The following is a 26,492-nucleotide window of genomic DNA, read 5'->3' as shown; positions in this document are numbered from 1 at the left end:
AAGATGTTCTTTATCAAAACACAAAAAACACTCACCATAAAAGACTGATCTATTTGACTTTATAAAAGGTGTCTGGCTCATCAAAATATGCTTTAAAGAATGGGGAAGAAAATAAGTTACACACAGGGAGAAAGATCCAGTCAGAATATACTAATCTCAGTACAAAGACTGTGCTGAAAATATAAGGAACTCAATAGAATTCAAATTATATTACAAAGCTATAGTAAATAGAACAGTATGGAATCAGCATAATAACAGACAGATGATCAATGGAACAGACGAGATAGCCCAAATATAAACCCATGACCAATGGGTTTATATGATTCATGATCAATTAATTCACAACAAAGTACCTAAGAATATACAATGGAGAAAGAACAGTCTCTTCAAAAAGTAGTGCTGGAAAAACTGTACAGTCACATTCAAAGAATAAAATTGGACCACTATCTTATATCATAAACAAAAACTAATTGAAAATGGATTAAAAACTTAAATGAGACTTGAAACCATAAAACTCTTAGAAGAAAACATGGGCACGATGCTTCCTGACATTGGTCTTGGTGATGATTTTTTGGATTTGACACCACGAGCAAAAAAAATAAGCAAAAAAGGCAACAAAAGCAAAAATAAATAAGGACTACATCAAACTAAAAAGCTTCTGCATAGCAAAGAAAACCATTAACACAATGAAAAGGCAACCCACCAAATGGTAGAAGATATTTGCAAATTATATATCTGAAAAAAGTTAATATACAAAATGCATAAAGAACTTATCCAACTCAATAGGAAGAAACCCACCTCCAAACAACCCCCCCAAAAAATGGGCTGAGGACCTAAACAGACATTTTTCCCAAGACGACATACAGATGGCCAACATGTGCAGTGGTGCTCACATCACTAATCATCATGGAAATGCAAATAATAAGCACAATGAAATATCAACTCAAACCTGTCATAATGGTTAGCATTAAAAAGACAAGAAATGTTAAGTGTTGGTGAGGATGCGGAGAAAATGGAACCCTTATACAGTGCTGGTGGAAATGTAAATTGGTACAGCCACTGTGGAAAACAGAAAACAGTATGGAGGTTCTTCAAAAAATTAAAAATAGAACTACCATATGGTCCAGCAATTCCACTTCTGGGTGTTTATCTAAGAAAATGAAAATGACTTAAAAAGATATATGCACTCCCATGTTTATTGTAGCATTACTTAAAATAGTAAGATTGTATATGGATATGGAAGCAAACCTAAGCTGCTTATAAATGAATGGATAAAGAAAATGTGGGTGTGTGTGTGTATACATATATACATACATATAATGCAGTATTATTCAGCCATAAAAAAGGGAAATCTTGCCATTTGCAACACGTATGGACTTAGAGGGCATTATGGTAAATGAAATAACTCACACAGAGAAAGACAAATACTGTATGATCTCACTTATATGTGAAATCCAAAACAAAAACTGAGCTCATAGATACAGAGAATAGATATGTGGTTGCCGGGGCGCCTGGGTGGCTCAGTGGTTTGGGCTGCTGCCTTCGGCTCGGGTCATGATCTCAGGGACCTGGGATCGAGCCCCGCATCGGGCTCTCTGCTCCGCGGGAAGCCTGCTTCCCTCTCTCTCTCTCTCTCTCTCTCTCTCTCTCTCTCTGCCTGCCTGCCTCTCTGCCTACTGTGGTCTCTGTCTGTCAAATAAATAAATAAAATCTTTAAAAAAAAAAAAAAAAGATATGTGGTTGCCAGAAGTGGGGGGCAAAGGAGTGGTCAAAAGGTACAAATTCCAGTCATAACAGAAATAAATCATGGGGCTGTAACATACAGCATGGTGACTATAGTTAATAATGCTGCACTACATATTTGAAAGTTGCTAAGCAAGTAGATATTAAGTTCTCACCACAAGAAAAAATTTTTGTAACTATATATAGTGATGGATATTAACTAGACCTACTCTGATGTTCATTTCACAATATATGCAAATATTGAACCATTATACTGTACACCTGAAACTAATGTATCAAATGCATATATATAAATTATTTTAAAAGCCAGATTTACTGTGTTATGATACATAAGATCCAGGTCAAACACCAGAAGTTACAAAATGCTTAAAGGATCTATAAGCATACTCAAGAGGGAGAAATATAGCCTTGAACTTGGGGAAAGCCTTAGGCTGAACTAAGTGAGAAAGACTAAGCAAAAGACATTTTCAAGAAATAAATAAGCACAGGAGAGAGCAAATTGGAGAATGACAATTTCAGGGACTGGAGCTGATTTAGAACTGTCAGAATTTACACAGAAGTTGGAAAAGAGAGAGATGGGACAGAGTAAGAGTTAATAAGTATGCATTTCTAGGAGAATAATTGAGGTTCTAATAATTTAAGTGGACTTAACACTAAAGGTAATAGGAGAGGTTTGAGGCAGGGGAGTGGCAGATAAAGATAAGATAAAGAAATAGCAAAATAGAAAATCATAATAATCACACTGAATAAAATATGAGTTTTAATCATTAAAATCCCAAACTGCCCTCTTGTAAAGACTATTAAATTGGGACACCATTTGGCAAATTGGATGGAGAAAAAAATTCAGAAGATACAGTATAAAGAACAAGAGGGTGGGGCACCTGTGTGGCTCAGTGGGTTGGGCCTCTGTCTTCAGCTCAGGTCATGATCCCAGGGTCCTGGGATCAAGCCCCGAGTCCGGCTCTCTGCTCAGCAGGGAGCCTGCTTCCTCCTCTCTCTCTCTGCCTGCCTCTCTGCCTACTTGTGATCTCTCTCTGTCAAATAAATAAATAAAATCTTTAAAAAAAAAAAAAAAGAACAAGAGGGAAGGAAACCCCAATGGCAAATCAATAAGAAATAACCTAATAGGCAAAACATATACTTCACAGAAAAGGAAATACATGCAATGATAGATGCTCAACACTACTAGAATTTAAGGAAATTCAAATAAAGAATACAATGAAATGCTATTCTACTCTTAAGACATGGAACAACACTAAATGTTAGAGTGACTCAACAGAGGCTCTTATTCATTGTATAAAGGTAAATTGGTAAGACTACTTTGGAAAAACAGTATTACTAAAATAAAGTTGATTATTTGTACAGCCTATGACCCCCATCGATTTCACTCCTAGAGAAACTTCTGTATATTTGTACCAAGAGACAACTACGAGGATATTCACAGCAGCGCTGCTTTTATTAACAAAACAATGGAAACACAAGTATTTCTCAAAGAACAATCAATAACGGGTACCTGTGTGGCTCAGTTGGTTAAGCATCTGCCTTCAGCTAAGGTCATGATCTCAGGGTCCTGGCGTCAAGCCCCAGATCAGGCTCCCCACTTAAAAGGGAGCCTGCTTCTCTGTCTCTCCCTGTCCCTACCCTCAACTTGTGCTCTCTTGCATGTTCTCTCTCAAATACATAAAAAATCTTAAAAAAAAAAAAACGATCATATTATGCCTCTATCAGAAAGGATGAATACCCAACTTTTGTAGCAACATGGACGGGACTGGAAGAGATTATGCTGAGTGAAATAAGTCAAGCAGAGAGAGTCAATTATCATATGGTTTCACTTATTTGTGGAGCATAACAAATAGCATGGAGGACATGGGGAATTAGAGAGGAGAAGGGAGTGGAGGGAAATTGGAAGGGGAGGTGAACCATGAGAGACTATGGACTCTGAAAAGCAATCTGAGGGTTTTGAAGGGGCGGGGGTGGGAGGTTGGGGGAACCAGATGGTGGGTATTGGAGAGGGCACGGATTGCATGGAGCACTGGGTGTGGTGCAAAAACAATGAATACTGTTACATTGAAAATAAATTTAAAAAATTTTTTAAAAAAGATCAATAAATTAATCTTGGCACAGTCATACAATAGAATATTATACAGCAGTAAAATGAGTAATAGCCAAGCAAAGCAACATGGGCCACTCTTAGAAACATAATTTTGAGTGAAAACCATGTCTCAGAAGATAAAGAAGCAAAAGTAAACACTGCAACCATTTAGTCAAATATACTTAAGATTTTAAAAAAAAAGTTAAAGGAGTCATAAATACAAAGTTCTGAAATATTAACTTGATGGTGGGGAGGGGGAAAAGGCAATGCATGGATCATGAGGAAATGTATGATTAACCAAGAATTATGAGTAATCCAATTCTGTAATTCAATTTACTAAAGATTTTAAAAGGCTGTATTAATCATCCCTATATACATACTTAGTATATACATCCCTGTATATGTGTCTTTGTAAATGTATCTATTACTAAATTCTAAGAAATGGAATTTGTGAATATTTACATTTAGCATTTTAAAGATTTCCCCCAGTGGCCCCACAGAATAGCTATAGCAATTTATATTCCCAGCTCTAAAGTATCTTAGAGTGTCTGTCTTCTCTTTACCAGTATTATCAACCTTTTGGGCTTTGCCAGTCAGATAAGTAATATCTCATTATTTTGATTTCTATTTAAATATGGGCCTTGGGGCGCCTGGGTGGCTCAGTGGGTTAAGCCTCTGCCTTCAGCTCAGGTCATGATCCCGGGGTCCTGGGATCGAGCCCCACATCAGGCTCTCTGCTCAGCGGGGAGCCTGCTTCCTCCTCTCTCTCTCTGCCTGCCTCTCTGCCTACTTGTGATCTCTCTCTGTCAAATAAATGGATAAAATCTTTAAAAAAAAAAAATAAAAAAAAAATAAATATGGGCCTTATTGAGTGCCATACAAATTGACTATTTGTATTTCTTCCTTTGTTCATACCTTCTTCAAGCTCTAGTCATCAAGAATAATCCACCTTATTACCTAATAATCTTTAAGAGGATTTTATTTGTGCATTGAAGAATGTAGCCACTGCTTATAATGTGCATTCTAACTGGTGAAATGCCATCACTGGGCTACCACTGTGCTCTGTTTCTGTGGTATAGTATATATATTTGGATGTATTTTACTATTCATAGGGTCAAACTTACCAATCTTCTACTGTAACTTCTGAATTTGGAGTTTTTAAATTAAATTTCTTGGATGAAGCTCTGGGAAACAATGTACTAGCTCTATCATTCCTATCTGTTGAGCTTTACTGGTGTTTGATGCCACCTCAATGTAGTTTAAAAAAAAAAAATATATATATATATATATATAGGCATCAATAGACTTTTAATGTATAACTATACCCTCAACCTAGACAAAGGAAAATTTGCTTATGCCAGGATTTGGACTTAGATGCCAACCCTAAAACAGTACATAATAGTATACAGAAGTAATGAAAAGGAAGGGCCTTTAAGCTTCTGCATCTGATTTCAACACACACTAATTCAGCCATGTATCGCATCATGCAAAGTAAAAAGCAATAAATGAACACACAAACGAAAAAATTCTTTAACATAAAGGAAAAACCTGCTCAGTTGCTTTTTTTTTTTTTTTTTTTATTATTTACATTTTATTGAGATTATATGTTACCACATTGTACAAAGAATAAGAAGGGTTAGACATATCCCCATTTTCACCTTTCTTTCTTTTTTCTTTTTTTTTTTAAGATTTTATTTATTTATTTATTTGACACAGAGAGCGAGCACAAGTAGGCAGAGCAGCACAAGGAGAGGGAGAAGCAGGCTCTCCACTGAGCAGGGAGCCCGATGTGGGGCTCGATCCCAGGAGTCTGGGATCATGACCTGAGCCGAAGGCAGTCGCTCAACTGACTGAGCCACCCCGGTGCCCCGCTTTTCACATTTCTTTTGAAGCAATTAGGTACTTACTGTGAGTTCTAAGATAAGAGTAGGTAGCATCTTTGCCTGTAATAAACCCTTAAAACAAAACAAAAACATTGTCCACCAAAATATATTATATGCCTACTTTTTGCCTCAGCAATTTTACTTACAGGACATTCCCTTCAAGACATAGTCACACAAGTATGGATCAGTACTCACACAAGACAGTTAACTGTCGCTTGTTTATTAAAACAAAAAACCTAAAAGCACACCAAATACTCATTAAAAGAACGCTCTGAGAGTACATTGTACAACAGGATACTCTGAGGCAATTTAAAGGATTAATGTAAATCTAGATGTACTGACCTAGAAAGATACTCAAATCTAGACTTCAGTTAAAACATAGACAAGTATATTAAGAGCCTACCCAAAGGAAGGTGTTTACTTGCATGTAAACGTCTAGAAAATACACAGAAGGATGTACATCAAACTTAAAGGAATATATGGTGGAAGGGACGCCTGGGTGGCTCGGCCGGTCAATTGCCTGCCTTCGGCTCAGGACCTGATCCCTGTGGGATGGAGTTCCCCATCGGGCTCCCGGCTAAGCTTCTCCCTCTGCCTGCCACGCCCCCCGCCCGCGCTTTCTCTCTAACAAATAAATAAATAAAATCTCAAAAAAATAAAACAAAACAAACAAACAAAAAACCCTGGAATATATGAAGGGATCATGGGGTTCTTATGTCTTTTTTTTTTTTTTAATTTTTTTTTAATTTTTTATTTTTTATAAACATATATTTTTTATATACATATATTTTTATCCCCAGGTCTGTGAATCACCAGGTTTACACACTTCACAGCACTCACCAAATCACATACCCTCCCCAATGTCCATAATCCCACCCCCTTCTCCCCAACCCCCTCCCCCCGGCAACCCTCAGTTTGTTTTGTGAGATTAAGAGTCATTTATGGTTTGTCTCCCTCCCAATCCCATCTTGTTTCATTTATTCTTCTACCCACTTAAGCCTCCATGTTGCATCACCACTTCCTCATATCAGGGAGATCATATGATAGTTGTCTTTCTCTGCTTGACTTATTTCGCTAAGCATGATACGCTCTAGTTCCATCCACGTTGTTGCAAATGGCAAGATTTCATTTCTTTTGATGGCTGCATAGTATTCCATTGTGTATATATACCACATCTTCTTGATCCATTCATCTGTTGATGGACATCTAGGTTCTTTCCATAGTTTGGCTATTGTGGACATTGCTGCTATAAACATTCGGGTGCATGTGTCCCTTTGGATCACTACATTTGTATCTTTAGGGTAAATACCCAATAGTGCAATTGCTGGGTCATAGGGCAGTTCTATTTTCAACATTTTGAGGAACCTCCATGCTGTTTTCCAGAGTGGCTGCACCAGCTTGCATTCCCACCAACAGTGTAGGAGGGTTCCCCTTTCTCCGCATCCTCGCCAGCATCTGTCATTTCCTGACTTGTTGATTTTAGCCATTCTGACTGGTGTGAGGTGATATCTCATTGTGGTTTTGATTTGTATTTCCCTGATGCCGAGTGATATGGAGCACTTTTTCATGTGTCTGTTCGCCATCTGGATGTCTTCTTTGCAGAAATGTCTGTTCATGTCTTCTGCCCATTTCTTGATTGGATTATTTGTTCTTTGGGTGTTGAGTTTGCTAAGTTCTTTATAGATTCTGGACACTAGTCCTTTATCTGATATGTCGTTTGCAAATATCTTCTCCCATTCTGTCAGTTGTCTTTTGATTTTGTTAACTGTTTCCTTTGCTGTGCAAAAGCTTTTGATCTTGATGAAATCCCAGTAGTTCATTTTTTCCCTTGCTTCCCTTGCCTTTTGCGTTGTTCCTAGGAAGATGTTGCTGCGGCAGAGGTCGAAGAGGTTGCTGCCCGTGTTCTCCTCAAGGATTTTGATGGATTCCTTTCGTACATTGAGGTCCTTCATCCATTTTGAGTCTATTTTTGTGTGTGGTGTAAGGAAATGGTCCAATTTCATTTTTCTGCATGTGGCTGTCCAATTTTCCCAGCACCATTTATTGAAAAGGCTGTCTTTTTTCCATTGGACATTCTTTCCTGCTTTGTCGAAGATTAGTTGACCATAGATTTGAGGGTCTATTTCTGGGCTCTCTATTCTGTTCCATTGATCTATGTGTCTGTTTTTGTGCCAGTACCATGCTGTCTTGATGATGACAGCTTTGTAATAGAGCTTGAAGTCCGGAATTGTGATGCCACCAACGTTGGCTTTCTTTTTCAATATCCCTTTGGCTATTCGAGGTCTTTTCTGGTTCCATATAAATTTTAGAATTATTTGTTCCATTTCTTTGAAAAAGATGGATGGTACTTTGATAGGAATTGCATTAAATGTGTAGATTGCTTTAGGTAGCATAGACATTTTCACAATATTTATTCTTCCAATCCAGGAGCATGGAACATTTTTCCATTTCTTTGTGTCTTCCTCAATTTCTTTCATGAGTACTTTATAGTTTTCTGAGTATAGATTCTGTGTCTCTTTGGTTAGGTTTATTCCTAGGTATCTTATGGTTTTGGATGCAATTGTAAATGGGATTGACTCCTTAATATCTCTTTCTTCTGTCTTGCTCTTGGTGTAGAGAAATGCAACTGATTTCTGTGCATTGATTTTATATCCTGACACTTTACTGAATTCCTGTATAAGTTCTAGCAGTTTTGGAGTGGAGTCTTTTGGGTTTTCCACATATAGTATCATATCATCTGCGAAGAGTGATAATTTGACTTCTTCTTTGCCGATTTGGATGCCTTTAATTTCCTTTTGTTGTCTGATTGCTGAGGCTAAGACCTCTAGTACGATGTTGAATAGCAGTGGTGATAATGGACATCCCTGCCGTGTTCCTGACCTTAGCGGAAAAGCTTTCAGTTTTTCTCCATTGAGAATGATATTTGCGGTGGGTTTTTCATAGATGGCTTTGATGATATTGAGGTATGTGCCCTCTATCCCTACACTTTGAAGAGTTTTGATCAGGAAGGGATGTTGTACTTTGTCAAATGCTTTTTCAGCATCTATTGAGAGTATCATATGGTTCTTGTTCTTACTTTTATTGATGTGTTGTATCACATTGACTGATTTGCGGATGTTGAACCAACCTTGCAGCCCTGGAATAAATCCCACTTGGTCGTGGTGAATAATCTTTTTAATGTACTGTTGAATCCGATTGGCTAGTATTTTGTTGAGTATTTTCGCATCTGTGTTCATCAAGGATATCGGTCTATAGCTCTCTTTTTTGGTGGGATCCTTGTCTGGTTTTGGGATCAAGGTGATGCTGGCCTCATAAAATGAGTTTGGAAGTTTTCCTTCCATTTCTATTTTTTGGAACAGTTTCAGGAGAATAGGAATTAGTTCTTCTTTAAATGTTTGGTAGAATTCCCCCGGGAAGCCGTCTGGCCCTGGGCTTTTGTTTGTTTGGAGATTTTTAATGACTGTTTCAATCTCCTTACTGGTTATGGGTCTGTTCAGGCTTTCTATTTCTTCATGGTTCAGTTGTGGTAGTTTATATGTTTCTAGGAATGCATCCATTTCTTCCAGATTGTCAAATTTATTGCCGTAGAGTTGCTCATAGTATGTTCTTATAATAGTTTGTATTTCCTTGGTGTTAGTTGTGATCTCTCCTCTTTCATTCATGATTTTATTTATTTGGGTCCTTTCTCTTTTCTTTTTGATAAGTCGGGCCAGGGGTTTATCAATTTTATTAATTCTTTCAAAGAACCAGCTCCTAGTTTCGTTGATTTGTTCTATTGTTTTTTTGGTTTCTATTTCATTGATTTCTGCTCTGATCTTTATGATTTCTCTTCTCCTGCTGGGCTTAGGGTTTCTTTCTTGTTCTTTCTCCAGCTCCTTTAGGTGTAGGGTTAGGTTGTGTACCTGAGACCTTTCTTGTTTCTTGAGAAAGGCTTGTACCGCTATATATTTTCCTCTCAGGACTGCCTTTGTTGTGTCCCACAGATTTTGAACCGTTGTATTTTCATTATCATTTGTTTCCATGATTTTTTTCAATTCTTCTTTAATTTCCCGGTTGACCCATTCATTCTTTAGAAGGATACTGTTTAGTCTCCATGTATTTGGGTTCTTTCCAAACTTCCTTTTGTGGTTGAGTTCTAGCTTTAGAGCATTGTGGTCTGAAAATATGCAGGGAATGATCCCAATCTTTTGATACCTGTTGAGTCCTGATTTAGGACCGAGGATGTGATCTATTCTGGAGAATGTTCCATGTGCACTAGAGAAGAATGTGTATTCTGTTGCTTTGGGATGAAATATTCTGAATATATCTGTGATGTCCATCTGGTCCAGTGTGTCATTTAAGGCCTTTATTTCCTTGCTGATCTTTTGCTTGGATGACCTGTCCATTTCAGTGAGGGGAGTGTTAAAGTCCCCTACTATTATTGTATTGTTGTTGATGTGTTTCTTTGATTTTGTTATTAATTGGTTTATATAGTTGGCTGCTCCCACGTTGGGGGCATAGATATTTAAAATTGTTAAATCTTCTTGTTGGACAGACCCTTTGAGTATGATATAGTGTCCTTCCTCATCTCTTATTACAGTCTTGCTCAGTTGCTTAAACTTAAATCTGCAGTATGTATCCCCAAAAGAGCATCCTACCTGTTAAGCTGCCTTGGAATATATATAAGGCATCACAGATAGCAGGAGGTGGATACACCAGTCCTTGAAAAAAACCCATGGAATGCTGAAACCAACCAGCAGGCAAGAACACCCACTCAATGCTGCCCGAAACAGGAATGAGCCCTTCACTGCACTGCTCCCCAAGGTCCCACAATTACACACAAGCATTGGGTTGTAACTTAATGACTGCAACAATAACCACAATTATTTTCACTCATGGAATTGGTTTATGATTTTAAGAAAAGGAAAATTTGAAAATTTTTGCACTGGTTATCTTATAATTTTCCCCAGGAAACTAGCAAAACTGCCAAATATATGTAATTGTGTAGTTGATTTCATTTGCCCAGAATTATTAGGCTCAGCTCTCTTGTTGAGGGTAATCAAACTTCCCTTCTTCAATCCAACAAACACTATTGGTCCTTAATTCTGTCATGGGTCCACATAAATTTACAAGGAGAGGAAATGACCTAAATAATAATGATATCAGTTTTTAAAAATGTGTCTAATAAGAGATTTCTTTCATTATTATTTATAACTAACAAGAGCTTTATCTTCTCTGAATGTTTTAAAATATTCACTGCATGTAGCAACCCCTATTTTTTGTGAGGTAGTTTACATGTGTTTTCATTTAATCATCACCATCTGAAAGCAACCATAATAGAAATAAAAACTTAAGGTAAAAAACTTAATATTAAAATTTATAGCCTGAACTTTAAACCAGTACTCAATTCACATAAGATTACTTTTCTTAAAAGAGAAATCGTTCTTTGCAAGAAGCTATAATTTTTATAATACAAACTAATTACCAGTTGACATACACCACCACCAACTTGCCTATGCCTTAGTAGTTATCAGTTTAATTATCATTTGGTAATGTACAATTTACATTGAGACTGCATCAGTCCAGAGTGATAAAATGAATTGTTAGCAGTAGCACATGCTGAGATCCACAACAGGATAGCTTGCTTTTATCAGTTGTTTGCAGTAAAACTGACTACATTATCACATAGCATTTAATAAGTAATTCAGGCATCCAAAATTGATATTAACAATAAAAGCTAACATTTATTTAGCATTTATTAAATGCCAGTCCCTCTAAGCGCTAGCAACTACCCCATTCAGTAAGAACTATTATCATCTCCATTTTGTAGATACAGGAAATTATGGCCCAAAGAGTTAAGTCACTTTAAGGTCACACAAGCAGTAAATGGGAAGAACTAAAATCTCAACCAACTTTGGCTCTAAAAAGTAATACAGACAATAACACTGAGGACAGAATATAAGGACAACCCAACTCACTAATAGATATACAGCTTTCAACAAATTAAAGATTGTTATAATTGTTATCACAATTGTTATAATGTTATAAGCATTATACAACTGACTCCCCAGGAGGAGTAAAATTGTAAGCTGTTGAATTCTGTGAGCATAAAGGGTAGAGAGGGAGAACTGGAGTACCCTTAATTTATGAATGAAAGTTGGGTAGAAAAAGCAAAATTCTAAAAACTTGCTAAGTAACAAATTAAAGATGGGGTGGTAGAAGGAATCTGTGAACAATATTGGGTAGTCCTAAAACTAACAAGAAGATGATCAGATGAAAAACCACCTCATGGATTTTTCTGAGTGGATTCAAAGGAATATAAAGAGATGAAAAGACACACATCATTCTAGGTTGTGCTTGTTAATGGTTCCAAAGGGGAAGCTAAGAATTTGCCTGATGTGATCAGTAACGGAAGCTAGTAGAGAATTTAAGAGGGTGGTAACAGATGGAGTTAAAAAAGGCAGACATGGGTCGGATGCCTGGGTGGCTGAGTCACTTAAGCCCCTGCCTTTGGCTTGGGTCATGATCTCAGGGCCCTGGGCCAGAGTCCCATGGCAGGCTCCTTGCTCAGTGGGGAGCCTGCTTCTTCCTCTGCCTGCTACTCCTCCTGCTTGTGTGCTCTTTCTCTCTCTCTCTGACAAATAAATAAAAAATCTTAAAAAACAAAACATACAAAACAGCAGACACAGGAGGATCTGGCTGCAAGTACGTAAGATTATTGTAAGGTCAAAGAATTCATTTCTATTGATGAAGTAAGAGGGAGGGTGAATAGGAATTCAACAAGAATACAAAGTCTGCACTGTTACAAAGAAGTCTACAATATGAAGTAAAAATGTAAGCCTAGGACATACTGAAAGTATGAAGACATCATTTAAATAAGCAAGATAATCAAGACTTAAGCCCCATGAGGGATGATGAAGACAGCTACTTTGGTAACTTGGTCAAACCCTTCTTCAAAATTTTGCCCAAAAAGAAACAAAAGGAAAGAGAATACTATTACTGAGAATATAAGGTCTGAGAGTAAAATGGCAGAACTAATTTAAAGGCCAACAAACATTAAAATACCATAGTTGGCTAGAGTTAATTTTGAGACTCACGAGTCAGAGAAGACCTGTAGCAGCAGTACTTTAAAATTTAAATTCCCCTCACAGACTCCAAAATAAGAGCAGAAGTGGGAATACAAATCTATGAATAGACATGTTATGAACATTTGGTCTCAAATGGCAATTCTTTTTGAAAATTGATCTCTGTATGAGCTTTGGGGTATGATTCAAAACCTGTAACTGGAGAATTTTGTAACAGCTGGGTCCATCATGGATCTTTGAAAGAACTAAAACTTCTAAAGTAACAATTCATAAATCACACTAGCAAAGAAAGTGATATAATTCCCCCCGCCTTTTTTTTGTCAGCAGATAGAAACTATTCTAAGGCTGAGAACAGTGTCAAAGCTAACCCTACCAAAGAGGAAAATATTAAGTTAGCAGCTTTGAGTCACAGATAGCAGTAGTATTCATGCAAAGAGTAGCGTTTAATCACACCCAAGTGTTGAATGACTAATAATGGGTCAGCCTGAAGCTGGTGGATTCTCCAGAGGATGGAGGAGGACATGTTCATATGACAGCTTGATGTCTGTGCTAGAAAAAGTTCAGACCAGGAATTAAACACCACACAATTCCAAGGGACACCATGAATTTTGTCATCTGTTGTGGATGGCATCCCCTCTATTTATATAGTAACAGCTTGCCCATCCTAACATAGCCATGCTGGCTCTAACAGCTCACTGTTTGATCAAGAGCTCCCAGGTTTATATGAAAAACATATCATTCCTTTCTTGTTACCACTTCCTTAACTTTAAAAGGGTCTAAAATGCCAGAGAATATTCTTTCATCAAAACAAGTATTTGTTTTATCAAAATAAAATATTATTGCTGTATTTTTCATTTGATCCTGTTGTGAAATGATTTTCTTTTTAATTAACTGAGTAAAATGAAAGAGCCTAAGGGAATTGAGTCATCTGGCCAATCACTTACTCTTTGTGAACATTTCCCAGAATCTTTTTCACAGAACATGGAATTAACATGGAATATTAAAAGAGTTTCATGGTAAGCAAGTTGAAATGCCACAACAATCCATCTGGGAGTATCATCACGTGTATTAGCCTAGTAAGGCTAGGTTTTGTTATCCCAGTGATTCCCATTCTTATTTGATCATAAAACTTGTTTTGCTTTGAGGAACATCAGTGATATGAGAAGAGTTTGGGAAATGCCACTCAAAGGTTACCATGTATTACTCATGTATTACTTGTAAACAATTAAAACAGAACATCCAAAACTAAAATAAGATTTCTTTGATGACTATAGAGTACTAAAGGAAACCGCAGTGCCTCAGGATCAACAAACGTTGGTTGATAGATTTATCTGGTAAAATGACAAGCAAAACACCATTTATTGCATATTCAGTGATGCCAGAAATATAGGACAAAAACCATGTTTTATAGTACTTACTGTCACTTGGCACATAATTCTCATAAGATGGATAAAAATATATCAATATTTGGATGAGCATTTTAAGTGTTCAGTAAGAACATATAGCTGTAATTATTTTAAAGCTTGTTTATCAGAAAACATCTACATGTCTGGGACTTCAGGAGCTCACAACCTTAATAATCACTCCTCATGTTATTGACTACATTGAGAATATCTACTGATACCAAAACAATGGCACCTACTGAAGATTATTACAATACTTACCACATTACAAAAAGAATCCAGACCAATGCTATGTACATACTTAGTACATTCTGGATTAGACCAAGTAAAATTTAACAACAAGCTGAACAGCATTCTATAAAACAAAAACAAAAAGTCAGTTAGGCTAATTCTGTCTGTTTTTCTATGCTATGGACTCATAGTGAGAAAGAAGATTGTCTTGGAACTTGATGACTGAATCAAATCTGAGTTCATTAAAGTTTATCTACATTTACCTTAAGAGGAGTTCTTTGGGTAACTTTTTGTTAATAAGTCCTTCATCATTATTTGAGAAAACCTGAAAGAAAAAAAAAAACAAGGACATTGTTAAAGTGTTCCCCAATGAAAAAAAAGTTACATGGTCATAACAGCCCCAATTACTGTCCTACATATATGATAACTAATTTCATGAAGCCATCAACCTTCAATATTAATGGATATAAAAAGAGTTTATACCCCCTCACCACTTAATAAAAATGCAACACAGTGATTTCTATGCTACATTGTATTAGAAGTTCTAGCCAAGCCTACTAGGTCAGAAAAATACATAAAAGGCATCCTGACTGGAAGGGAAGAAGTAAACAGCTTCTATTTACAGGTAACTTGATCCTATATATAAAAAATTCTAAGAAATACACACACACACACACACACACACACACACAAACATTAGAAGTAATCAACGAGTTTAGCAATACAATATACAAATATGTAATACATTTGTACACAAATTGTCTTTCTGTTCATTAGCAATGAACCTCCTGAAAATGAAATTAAAACAATCTCATTTATGGGGTGCATGGGTGGGTCAGTCACCTGAACAACCAACTCCTGATTTTGGCTCAGATCATGAGCTCAGGGTCCTGGGATCAAGCTCTGTATTAGGCTCCATGTTGTGCACTGGGAAGTCCGCTTGGAGATTCTCTATCTCCCTCTCCTTCTGCCCCTCCCCTCACTCACATTCTCTCCCTCTTTAATACAAATAAATAAATTACAACAGCATCAAAAAGAATAAAACATTTAGGAATGAATTAAAGAAATGCAAGACATATATTGAAAACCCACACAAAAAACTCTATTGAGAGAAATTAAAGAAAACAAATTGAGACAAATTTCATGTTCACAAATTCAAATATTTAAGTGTTAAGTTAGCAACAGTTCTCAAACTGGTCCACAGATTTAATGAAATCTCTATCAAAATCCCAGCTGTCTTTTTTTCTTTTTTAATTGTAGAGTTGAGAGGCAGCTGGGTGGCTCAGTCAGTTAAGCATTTGCCTTCGACTTGGGTCATGATCCCAGGGTCCTGGGACTGAGCCCTGCACTGGGCTCCCTGCTCAGGGAGGAGCATGCTTCTCCCTCTCCCTCTGTTAGCTGCTTCCCCTGCTTGTGCTCTCTTTCTGTCTGTGTCAAGTAAATAAAATATTAAAAAAAAAATTGAAGAGTTGATCCTAAAACTCATATGGAAATGCAAGAGTCCCAAAAGAGCCAAAATAATCTTGAAAAGGGAAACAAAATTGGAGGACTCACACTTCCTGATTTCAAAACTTACTACAAAGATACCGTAATTAAAACATCATGGTACTGGAATAGGATAGAAATATAGATCAATGGAACAGAACAATCCAGAAATAAATCCTTATATTTACAAGCAATCAATTTTGGACAAGTGCTCTGAGATAATTCAATGGAGAAAAGAATAGTATTTCAACAGATGGTGTCAGGACAACTGGATATCTACATGCAAAATAATAATGAAATAAAAATAAATAAACCTCACGTTTTATTAAAAATTCAACTCAATATGGATCAAAAATTTTTAAAAAATGAGTTAAAATTATATCCCTTAAAAGAAAAAAATAAGCATAAATCTTGGTGATCTTGGATTATGTAATGATTTTGCAGATATGATACCATAAGTATAAGCAGCCAAAGAAAAAATAAATTGGACTTCATCAAAATTAAAAACTTTTGTGTCATAGGACATCATCTAGAAAGTAAAAATAAAAATCCATAAAATAGGAAAAAATATTTGCAAATCACATATCTAATAAAGGAATTATATACAGAATATATAAAGAACTCTCACAATGCAAAAAACAGAAAAACAAACCAGGTAAAAAATAGGCATAAGGTCTAAATAGACATATCTGCAAAGAAGATATGCAAATGGCCAATAAGCACATAAAAATAAGTTCAACATAATTAGTCATTAGGGAATGTCAAATCAAAACCACAATAAGACTCTGCACAGCCACAAGGACAGCTAAAATAAAAAAGATACTAATAATGTGCAGAAATTGGAACCTTCATACACTGGAAAGTAAAACAGTGCAACCACTTCGAGAAGCAGTCTAGTAGTTAAAAATAGAGTTACCAGAAAAACTAGTAATTCCAATCATAGTAGTTATTGAGAAAATAAAAACAAGTACCCAAACAAAAACTTGTACATGAATGTTCACAGCAGTATCACTCCTAATGGTCAAAAAAGTAGACTCAATCTAAATGTTCATCAGCTGATGAATGTATAATCAAAATGTGGTATATTCATACAATGGAACATTATTCAGCAATAAAAAGGAATGGAGACTGATATATTACAACAGAAATGAGCCTTGAAAACATTATGCTACATAAAAGAAGACACACATATAAGGCCACATATTCTATGATTCCATTTACATTAAACATCCAGAAAAGACAAATCCATGCAGACAGAATTAAGATTAGTGGTCACCTAAAATGAGTGAGTGACTGCTGATGGAGTTTCTTTTTAGAGTTATAAATATGTTCTTAAATTAATTGTGATGAAGACACAACTTGATAAATATACTAAAACATACTGGATTGTACATTTTAAATGGGTGGAATTCACAGTATATGTGTAATATCTTGATCTATTTCTAGATTTGTACCCAATGTGGGGCTGAAACTAACAACCCTAATAACAATTTGTACCCAAGGTGGGGCTGAAAGTAACAACTGTGAGATCTAGAGACGCAGGGCCCTATAGCTCAGGGGTTAGAGCACTGGTCTTGTAGAGACGCAGGCACTCCCCAGGTGCCCCTGTAACATCTCATTTTTAAAAATGGATTTTAAAAACCCATATATACCATAATGCATCAAAGCAAACTACAGAAATGGAAAGAATACTGTAAATAGTATCCTACACTCATTTTAAAAATGTTTTCAATGATTAGTTTTAGCAATGTGTATGTGAGTATAGGATTGTGACAACACTGGCTCCATTTTTGGCCTTGCATCTTGTTCTCCCCTCGGTGCAGAGATGACACCACTTTACTAGTAGACAGCCTGCTCTAGCACACAGGTGGCACCACTTTAGATAACTAGTATAGATCTTCTAGGACACAGATTGCCTCACTATAGATAACCACCCTGTGACCACGCCACCATACCCCTTGCACTATTAAAGTTGTGGGTTGAGGTCCAAGGTGGGTGGGGAATGGGGGTATAGTACCCTGGATCCTCTGTCCACCTGCTGGCCTAATACCCTGTCAGTAGGTGACCCTGAATAAAACTGTATAAATGGTATGGAGTAGCCTTCTTTGTTTTGCAGTATTCAAGTGCCTTCTCAGTCTGGAGGACACATTCCTGACTCTCCTCCACCTTCTACGAACATTAAGTCCCTATTGTATTCCAAGTTCCACTAAGCACTGTGTTCATTACATAATTTACTTTTTTCTAGTTCCTTGAAATGTAAGTTAGGTTACTGATTTGAGATTTTTTAAAAAGATTTTATTTATTTAATTGACAGACGGAGATCACAAGTAGGCAGAGAAGCAGGCAGAGAGAGGAGGAAGCAGACTCCCCTCTGAGCAGAGAGCCAGATGCAGGGCTTGATCCCAGACCCTGGGATCATGACCTGAGCCGAAGGCAAAGGCTTTAACCCACTGAGCCACCCAGGCACCCCCTGATTTTATATTTTTTTAAAGATTTCATTTATTTGAGAGAGAGAGAGAGAATGAGAAAGAGAGCATGAGCTGTGGAGAGGGGTAGAGGAAGAGGGAGAAGCAGACTCCCTACCAAGCAGCAGGAAGCCCAACTCAGAGCCTGACCCCAGGACCCCAGGTTTAGCAGATGCTAAACAACTGAGCCACCCAGGGACCCCAGATCTTTCTTCTTTTTAATGTAGGCATTTACAACAATATATTCCCTCTGATCACTGCTTTCACTCCATCCCATGAGTTTTGATATGTTGTGTTTTCAATGCCATTTGTCTCAAATTATTTCCTAATATCCTTTTTATTTCTTCTTACACCTACTGGTTAAAAGTCTACTGTGTAATTTCCACATATTTGTGAAATGTCCAGTTTTCCTTTTTTTTTTTTTTTTTAAATCTCTGGCTTCATTTTATTGTGGTAAGAGAAGATACTTCATGTGAAGTCCATCTTTTGAGAATTATCAACTATTTTTGTGACCTAACATAATGTCTGCCCTGAAGAACAGGACAGGTTCCATAGGAATAGGAATACATTCCACATTCACTTGAGAAGAATATGAATTCTACTATTGTTTGGTGGAGTGTTCTACATATCTCTAGTAGGTCTATTTCCTTATTGATATGCTACTACCGTGTTACTTAAAGTATGGAGTTGAGGTCTCCAATTGGTGTTGAGGGTGATGGAGAGTGACATCATGACAATCTTCACATACTTTGATAGCTGTCAGAAGGATGGGCTTATTTTCTGTTATTATAAAGACCAGTGAATCAAAGCTACAAGATTACAATTCAGTGCAGGGAAGAACTGTATAGCAATGAGACTAGCCCACACTAGAATGTTTTACTCTTTCAAGTGGTGATGCTCTATCCACACAATGCTCCTACAAATATCACAGAACCAGGTATGTTGAAGAAAGAAATCCCTTTTTTCAGTGGTTGGTTTGAATAGAAAATCTCTAAGAACCAAATCTAATTTACTGAATCTACCATTCAGGTTCTGCCAAATACATTACTGTTATCTTGGTAGGTCACTTAATTTTTCTATGCCATGAATTCCTCTTTTGTAAAATGGGGATAATGAGTAACTCTGCCACAAGGGTTGCTGTGAGTTAGAGGAGTTCATGTATGTAAAATGCCTAGAATAATCTTGGCAAATAGTGAGTGCTTAACAAATAATAGTTACGATGATGGTTGTGAAATCAACAGTTATTGTAGAAATGTCTATTTCATCCTTAATTTCTGTCAATTTGCTGTATATATTTTGGAGTCTATCATTTGGTGCATATATGTTTATAATTATTGTATCTTCTTGAGAAATTCACCATCTATCAAAATATAAAATATAAATCTTTATTGTTTTTGTTGTTTTTAACTCAGAAGTCTATTTTGTATGATATCAATACTATTTGTATAGAAAGTTGCTTCCCATCTTTCTACCTTTAGCCTATTTAATTTTGGTCTAACAAGAGACTCTTGTGGACAGCCCATAATGGGATCATGGTTTTTGGGTTTTTAATCCATTCTGCCAATCTATATTTACTTGGTAAGCTTAATAATTTCACATTTAAAATTATTACTAACAAGGAATGACTTTTACCATTTTTCTATTCCTATGTACTGAAGTATATCATTAGATAAATGTCAATTAGGTCAAGGTGGTTGGCAGTGATGTTCAAATCTTTTATATCTTAATGATTTTTTTAATCTACAAATTCTATCAATTAGTAAGAGGTGTTGCTATTTAAAACGGTGATTGTAGATTTCTTTCTTTCTCCCTTTGGTTCTCTTGAGTTTTGTTTCATGTATTTTGAAGCTTTGTAGTTAGGTACATATGTATTTAAGTTTGTTATTTATTTTTTAATGAATTAAACCTTACAGCATTGTGAAATGTCCTCTTTCTTTCTAGAAATTATCCTTGTGCCAAAATCCACTTTGACTGTTATTAAGATAACAACAACCAGCTTTCTTCTGATTTTTGCATCTTTTTTCATCTTTGGCCTTATATGTATGTGTATATATATATTTTTGTATTTTCAAATGTACACTGTTTTCATTTTTAGAAAAAACATTTTTGAGCACAGTTGACACACAATGCTACAATACCTTCAGGTGTACAACAAAGTGATTCAACTTATCTATACACTATGCTTTGCTCACCACAAGTGTAGCTACCATATGTCAGCATGCAATGCTATTACAATACCAGAGACTACAAGGGTACCTGGTTAGCACAATTAGTTAAGAATCTGGCTCTTGGTTTTGGCTCAGATCATGATCTCAGGCTCGTGAGATCAAGCCCCATGTTGGGCTCTGTGCTGAGCACACAGTCTGCTTGGTTTCTCTTTCTCTCTGCCTCTCCACCGACCCCCTCTAAAAATAAATCTTTAATAAAAAAAATACCAGTGACTATATTCTCTAAGCTGTGCTACTGTGGCCATTTTAGTAATAAAACATTCCTGGGTATACAAAAATTCTTCTAGAGTATCACTATCATTAGATTCAAATATTTATATTTGTAGTGAAAGATGTGTTACACAGCTCTTTAAAGCAACCAAACAGTATGTCCTAGTGTTCTATTTACCTACTTTAGTATTTTTCATTTTTTGTTATTATTTTTTTAAGTCCAGTATATCTAACATACAGTGTTATATTAGTTTCAGGTTTACAATATCGTGATTCAACAACTTTTTTTTTTTTTAAAGACAGAGTGAGTAAGTGGGTGGAGAGGTGGAGAGGAAGAGAATCTTAAGCTGGCTCCAGGCCTAGCATGGAGCTCAACCTAGGGCTTAGTCTCATGACACTGAGATCATGACCTGAGCCAAAATCAAGAGCTGGACACTTAACTGACTGAGCCACTCACGAGCCCCTGATTCAATAGTTCTATATATCATTACTCAGTGTTCATGGTAAGTGTACTCTTAATTCCCTACACCTATTTCACCCATCCCCCCACTCACCTCCCATCTGATATGCTTTATTTTAAATAAGTACCTTCAGTTAAAGTTATTTTTTTTTCAGTAGGAATTTCTTTTTACTTAAAACAAACTTCAGAATACATGGTTCTAAAAGATATATATAAAACATTCCAGCCCCTCAAAATAGAATACACATTTTCCTCAAGTACACACAGAAGAACCCCTGGCTAAATCACATAAAAAGAGACATAACAAATATTACAAATTTAAGAAAAATGAAATCATACCAAGTATATTCTCCAACCACAATGGTACAAAACTACAGAACAATAAATAAACTATAGAATAATAAAACAAAGCTGGAAAATCTCCAGCAGAAATACTAAATACTTAATATGAAATATTAAACACCATACTACTGCACAAGCAATGGACCAAATAAGATATCAAATGGCAAGGGCGCCTGGGTGGCTCAGTGGGTTGAGCCGCTGCCTTTGGCTCGGGTCGTGATCTCGGGGTCCTGTGATTGAGTCCCTCAGCGGGAAGCCTGCTTCCCTTGCTCTATGCCTGCTTCCCTCGCTCTCTGCCTGCTTCTCTGCCTACTTGTGATCTCTGTCAAATAAATAGATAAAATCTAAAAAAAAAAAAAAAGAAATCAAATGGCAAGTCAAAACATGTCTCAAAACAAAAGAAAAAGAAAACAATATTTCAAAACTTATGGTACACAGCAAAAGCAGATATTAGAGAAAAATTTATGCTATAAATGCTCATTTAAGAAAAAAAGTTCAATAACTTAACATTACACCACAAGGACCCAGAAAAAGAAGAAACTCGGCTGAATTTTAGTAGACAAAGGAAACAATAAAGAAAAATCAGAAATAAAATAGACACCAGAGAAAACAATAACATAACACTGAAAGTAACCACCAGTGTTCAAAAAAAAAAAAAATTGACAATGCTTTAATCACATAACCAAAAAAAAAAAAAAAGAGAGAGAGAGAGAGAGAAAGAGAAGACTCAAATACTAAAATGAGAAGGGGAATAGAAAATAATACAACAGATAACCCCAGAAATACACAGTCTGAAAACAAATTACTATAAACAATTCTACACTAACAAATCAGATAACTAAGGGGAAAAAAAAAAAACAGATAATCCCTAAAAATGCTTAAGTTACCACAATTGAATCATGAATCTTGAATCCAAGAAATAGGGAATCTTCTTAGACCAACAACAAGAATGAAAGTTGAATTAGGAATTAAAAATCTCCCAGGATGGGCATCTGGGTAGCTCGGTTGGTTAAGCATCTGCCTTCGGCTCAGGTCATGATCCCAAGGTCCTGGGATCAAGCCCTGCATCAGCAGAGTCTGTTTTCCCTCTGCCCTTCCTGATCATGTGTGCACTCTCTCTCTCAAATAAAAATCTTAAAAAAACAAAAAAATAACTCCCAAGACAGAAAAGCCCAAGACCACATGGCTTCATTAGTGAATTGTACCAAACATTTTAAAAAAATTAAGTCAATCTTACAAATCTTATCAAAATCCTACAAATAATGGGGTAGAGGGAACACATTCAAAATTATTCCATGAGGCCAGTACCACCCTGACACCCAAAAACAGGATAAAAACAACACAAAAACAAAGTCTAGTTTGACTGTTGTAAGTGTTGTTACTTTGGCTTTCTTTGACATCCACATACATGATAAATGTTTCTCTACCCCCTCACTTTCAATCTGCAGGTATCTTTAGATCTAAAATGAGTCTCTTGTAGGTAGTATACAGATGGGTCTTATTATTTTTAATCCATCTGACACCCTGTGTTTTTTGACTGAAGCATTTAGTCTGTTTACACTCGAAGTATTATTGATAGATATGTATTTACTGCCGTTTTATTACTTGTCTTGTTTCTGGAGATTTTCTCTGATCCTTTCTTGTCTTTGTCACTTTTGGTTTCTCCTTTGCACTCAAAAAGTCCCCTTTAATATTTCTTGCAGGGCTGGTTTGTTGGTGATGAATTCCTTTAGTTTTTGTTTGGGAAACTCTTTATCTCTCTTTCTATTCTGAAAGATAGCCTTGCTGGACAGAGTATTCTTGGCTGCAGATTTTCCCCATTAAGCACTCTGAATATATCATGCCACTCCCTTTTGGCTTGCCAAGTTTCTGGTGAGAAATCTTCAGCTAAATTTATGGATTTTCCCTTGTAAGTTAAGAACTTCTTTTCTCTTGTTGCTTTTAAGGTTTTCTTTTATTGCTATATTTTGAAAATTTAACTATAATAGGTCTGGGTCAACACCAAGGCAACAATGCCTGCTTTTGTTGATTTTGATAGGCATTCTCTTTGCCTCCTGGATCTGGATGTCTGTTTCCTTCTTCAGATTAGGGGAGTTTTCTGATATTATTTCTTGAAATAAATTTTCTGCCTCCTGTTCTCTTTCTTCTTCTGGAATTTTTTTTTAAGGTAATCTCTACACTTAACATGAGGCTTGAACTCACAACCCCAAGATCAAGAGTTGCATGCTTAACTGAATGGGCCTGTTCTGGGACTCCTGTAATACGAATGTTACTACATTTTATGGAGTCACTGGGTTCCCTAAGTCTATTCTTGTGTTGTATAATTCTTTCTCTTTTGTTCAGCTTCATTATTTTCCATTATTTTGGCCTCTAGGTCAATAATTCATTCCTCTGCTCCTTCCAGCCAGCTATTCATTACAACAAGCTGGTTTCCAATCTCATTTATTGCATTCTTCATCTAGGTTTCTTTGTTAACTCTTTTCTCTCTGTGGAAAAGGTCTCACTAATGTCTTCTATTATTTCAAGCCCAGTGAGTATCCTGATGATTACAGCTTTAAGTTCTCCATCAGGCATGCTACTTATATCAGTTTTGCTTATTTCTCTGGCCATGGCCCCATCTTTTTCTTTCCTTTGGGATAAATTCCTCTATCTTAGCATTTTGTATAAGTCTCTGCCTTCTTCTGTATGTTAAAAAAGTCTGTTATGTCTTCTCCTGAAAGTAATGGCCTTACAAAGAGGTCATATAGTGCTCAGGGCCTGGCACTTCGGAAGTATCTACTTTTGTGTTTTGGCACTCTATCCTTCAGGCCAGTTGTCTGCAGAGGCTCTTTGGTCTGCTATGGACAGTGTTTTACTCCCTGGTCTGAATGTGGTAAGCGTTAACTAGGTGTGCTCTGGTCTGCTTATTAAATGAGACCTGATGCTACTTCCACTATAACTGAGGCCATGCAGAAGTCTCTGGCAGAGATGTGGTGTGGGCAGGGGTTTGTGCTGTTCTTCTAGAGGAGATGCCACAATGGAACTGAGGCAAGCTTGACTGAAAAGGGCAGTCCTGCCAGAGTGCTGGGGGTGGCAGTAGAGCTTGGTATGAAGAAGTTAGTCAGCCAGTGTCAGCACTGTGTTTATGTTCTATGTTTATGAGGGGTGGGGAGGGAAATGGTGCCAGCCAGCTCCCCTGTTCCTGGAGAAGCAACTCTGTGAATGTTGATTCCTGGAACACCCTTTAAGACAAGTGAATCATCTCCCCTCTGTGCACCCCAGGTGTTCTTTAGATCACTGTTCCCACACTGTCTGTCCCCAGGTTGTATGCCTGCCCTCTTTTCAGAAGCAGGGCAGTGCCCTCCCTGCTCTATCCCAAGCAAACCCACTGACCTTTAAAACTCCAGGCTTTAAGCCCTATTGGTTGTAAGAACTCACTAAATTCAGCCCCTTTCATTTTCCAGGCCAATGGCTTTGGGGAAATGTTCAAGAAATAAAAGCAGAAAACTTCCCTCTTCCCTAGTCTGAGGAAGGTGACATCCAGATCCAGGGAGCAAAGAGTACTCCCATCAAAATCAACAAAAGCAAGCACTGGTGCCTTGGTGTTCTCCTTGTACATACCCCTGTATGCTCCTCTCTCCCTCTCACCCTCCCCTAAGACCATGGCTTCCTCCCCTCCAAAGTACTGGTGACCCATTTTTCCCTTAATGCATGTATCTGTACTTCCTGAGTTCTTCAGTGTGGCCTCTTCACTCCCTTTAGTTGTGGAGTTTGTTCTGTCAGTTCAGGTCAATTTCTGGGATATTTAAGATGATTTGATAGTTACCTAGTTGTATTCATGGAACAAGATGAGCCTAGGATCCTCCTATTCCACCGCTATCTTTGATCCTCCTCAACAATATTAAGAGTCACAAGCACTGGGCGCCTGGGTGGCTCAGTGGGTTAAGCCGCTGCCTTCGGCTCGGGTCATGGTCTCAGGGTCCTGGGATTGAGTCTCGCGTCGGGCTCTCTGCTCAGCGGGAAGCCTGCTTCCTCCTCTCTCTCTGCCTGCCTCTCTGCCTACTTGTAATCTCTCTGTCAAATAAATAAATAAAATCTTTAAAAAAAAAAAAAAAAAAGAGTCACAAGCACTAAATTCAAAAAAAAGTCTTGGGGCACCTGGGTGGCCCAGTAGGTTAAGCGTCTGTCTTTGGCTCAGGTCATGATCCCAGGGTCCTGGGATGGAGCCCTGCATCAGGCTCCATCCTCACATCAGGCTCACTCCTCAGAGGGAAGCCTGCTTCTCCCTCTTCGTCTGCCTGTTGCTCCCCCTACCTGTGCTGGCCATCTCTCTGTTAAATAAATAAAACATTTTAAAAAGTTTTTTTTTTTTTAAAGCGTTCTTATCTTTTAAACAAATATTAGTTCCAGGTGTAAAATATAGTGATTTAACAATTACATATATTATAAAATCTCACCATAATAAGTGTAGTTACCATTTACTATAATTATATATACATATTGTAATTTTATATACATATACACATATACAAATAAATACACATATGCATAGATCACATCCCTTTTTTTTTTTAAAGATTTTATGTATTTATTTGACAGAAATCACAAGTAGGCAGAGAGGAAGGCAGAGAGGGGGAAGCAGGCTCTCCATTGAGCAGAGAGCCTGATGCAGGCCTCAATCCCAGAACCCTGAGATCATGATCTGAGCATAAGGCAGAGACTTAATCCACTGAGACACCCAGGATCCCCCTTCTTGCTTTTTAATTTTAATTCCAATATAGTTTATTGTGTTATATTAGTTTCAGATTCATTTCAATTTAGTGATTCAATAATTCTATAAATCACTCAATCATCATGTTAAGTGCACTCTTTAATCCCCATCACCTATTTCACCCATTCTCCTACTT

General features: G+C 37.0%; 1 protein-coding gene across 8 annotated transcripts in view; it reads right to left on the bottom strand.

Moving 5' to 3' along the window:
• The window catches only part of FBXL2 (F-box and leucine rich repeat protein 2), a 155,067-nt gene that overhangs the window by 104,018 nt on the left and 24,557 nt on the right, over positions 1-26,492 (bottom strand). For 7 of the 8 annotated variants that reach the window (XM_059162208.1, XM_059162212.1, XM_059162210.1 and 4 more), the window contains exon 2: positions 14,680-14,741. In XM_059162208.1, coding sequence (XP_059018191.1) covers positions 14,680-14,741 — 62 coding nt within the window. Of the gene's footprint in view, positions 1-14,446; positions 14,541-14,679; positions 14,742-26,492 lie in introns of all 8 variants that reach the window. The other variant, XM_059162209.1, reaches the window with a different exon arrangement.

The sequence above is a fragment of the Mustela lutreola genome, chromosome 2 (assembly GCF_030435805.1).
Source record: "Mustela lutreola isolate mMusLut2 chromosome 2, mMusLut2.pri, whole genome shotgun sequence".
In the NCBI taxonomy this organism is placed as follows: domain Eukaryota; kingdom Metazoa; phylum Chordata; class Mammalia; order Carnivora; family Mustelidae; genus Mustela; species Mustela lutreola.
This window is presented reverse-complemented; position numbering and strand designations above follow the sequence as displayed.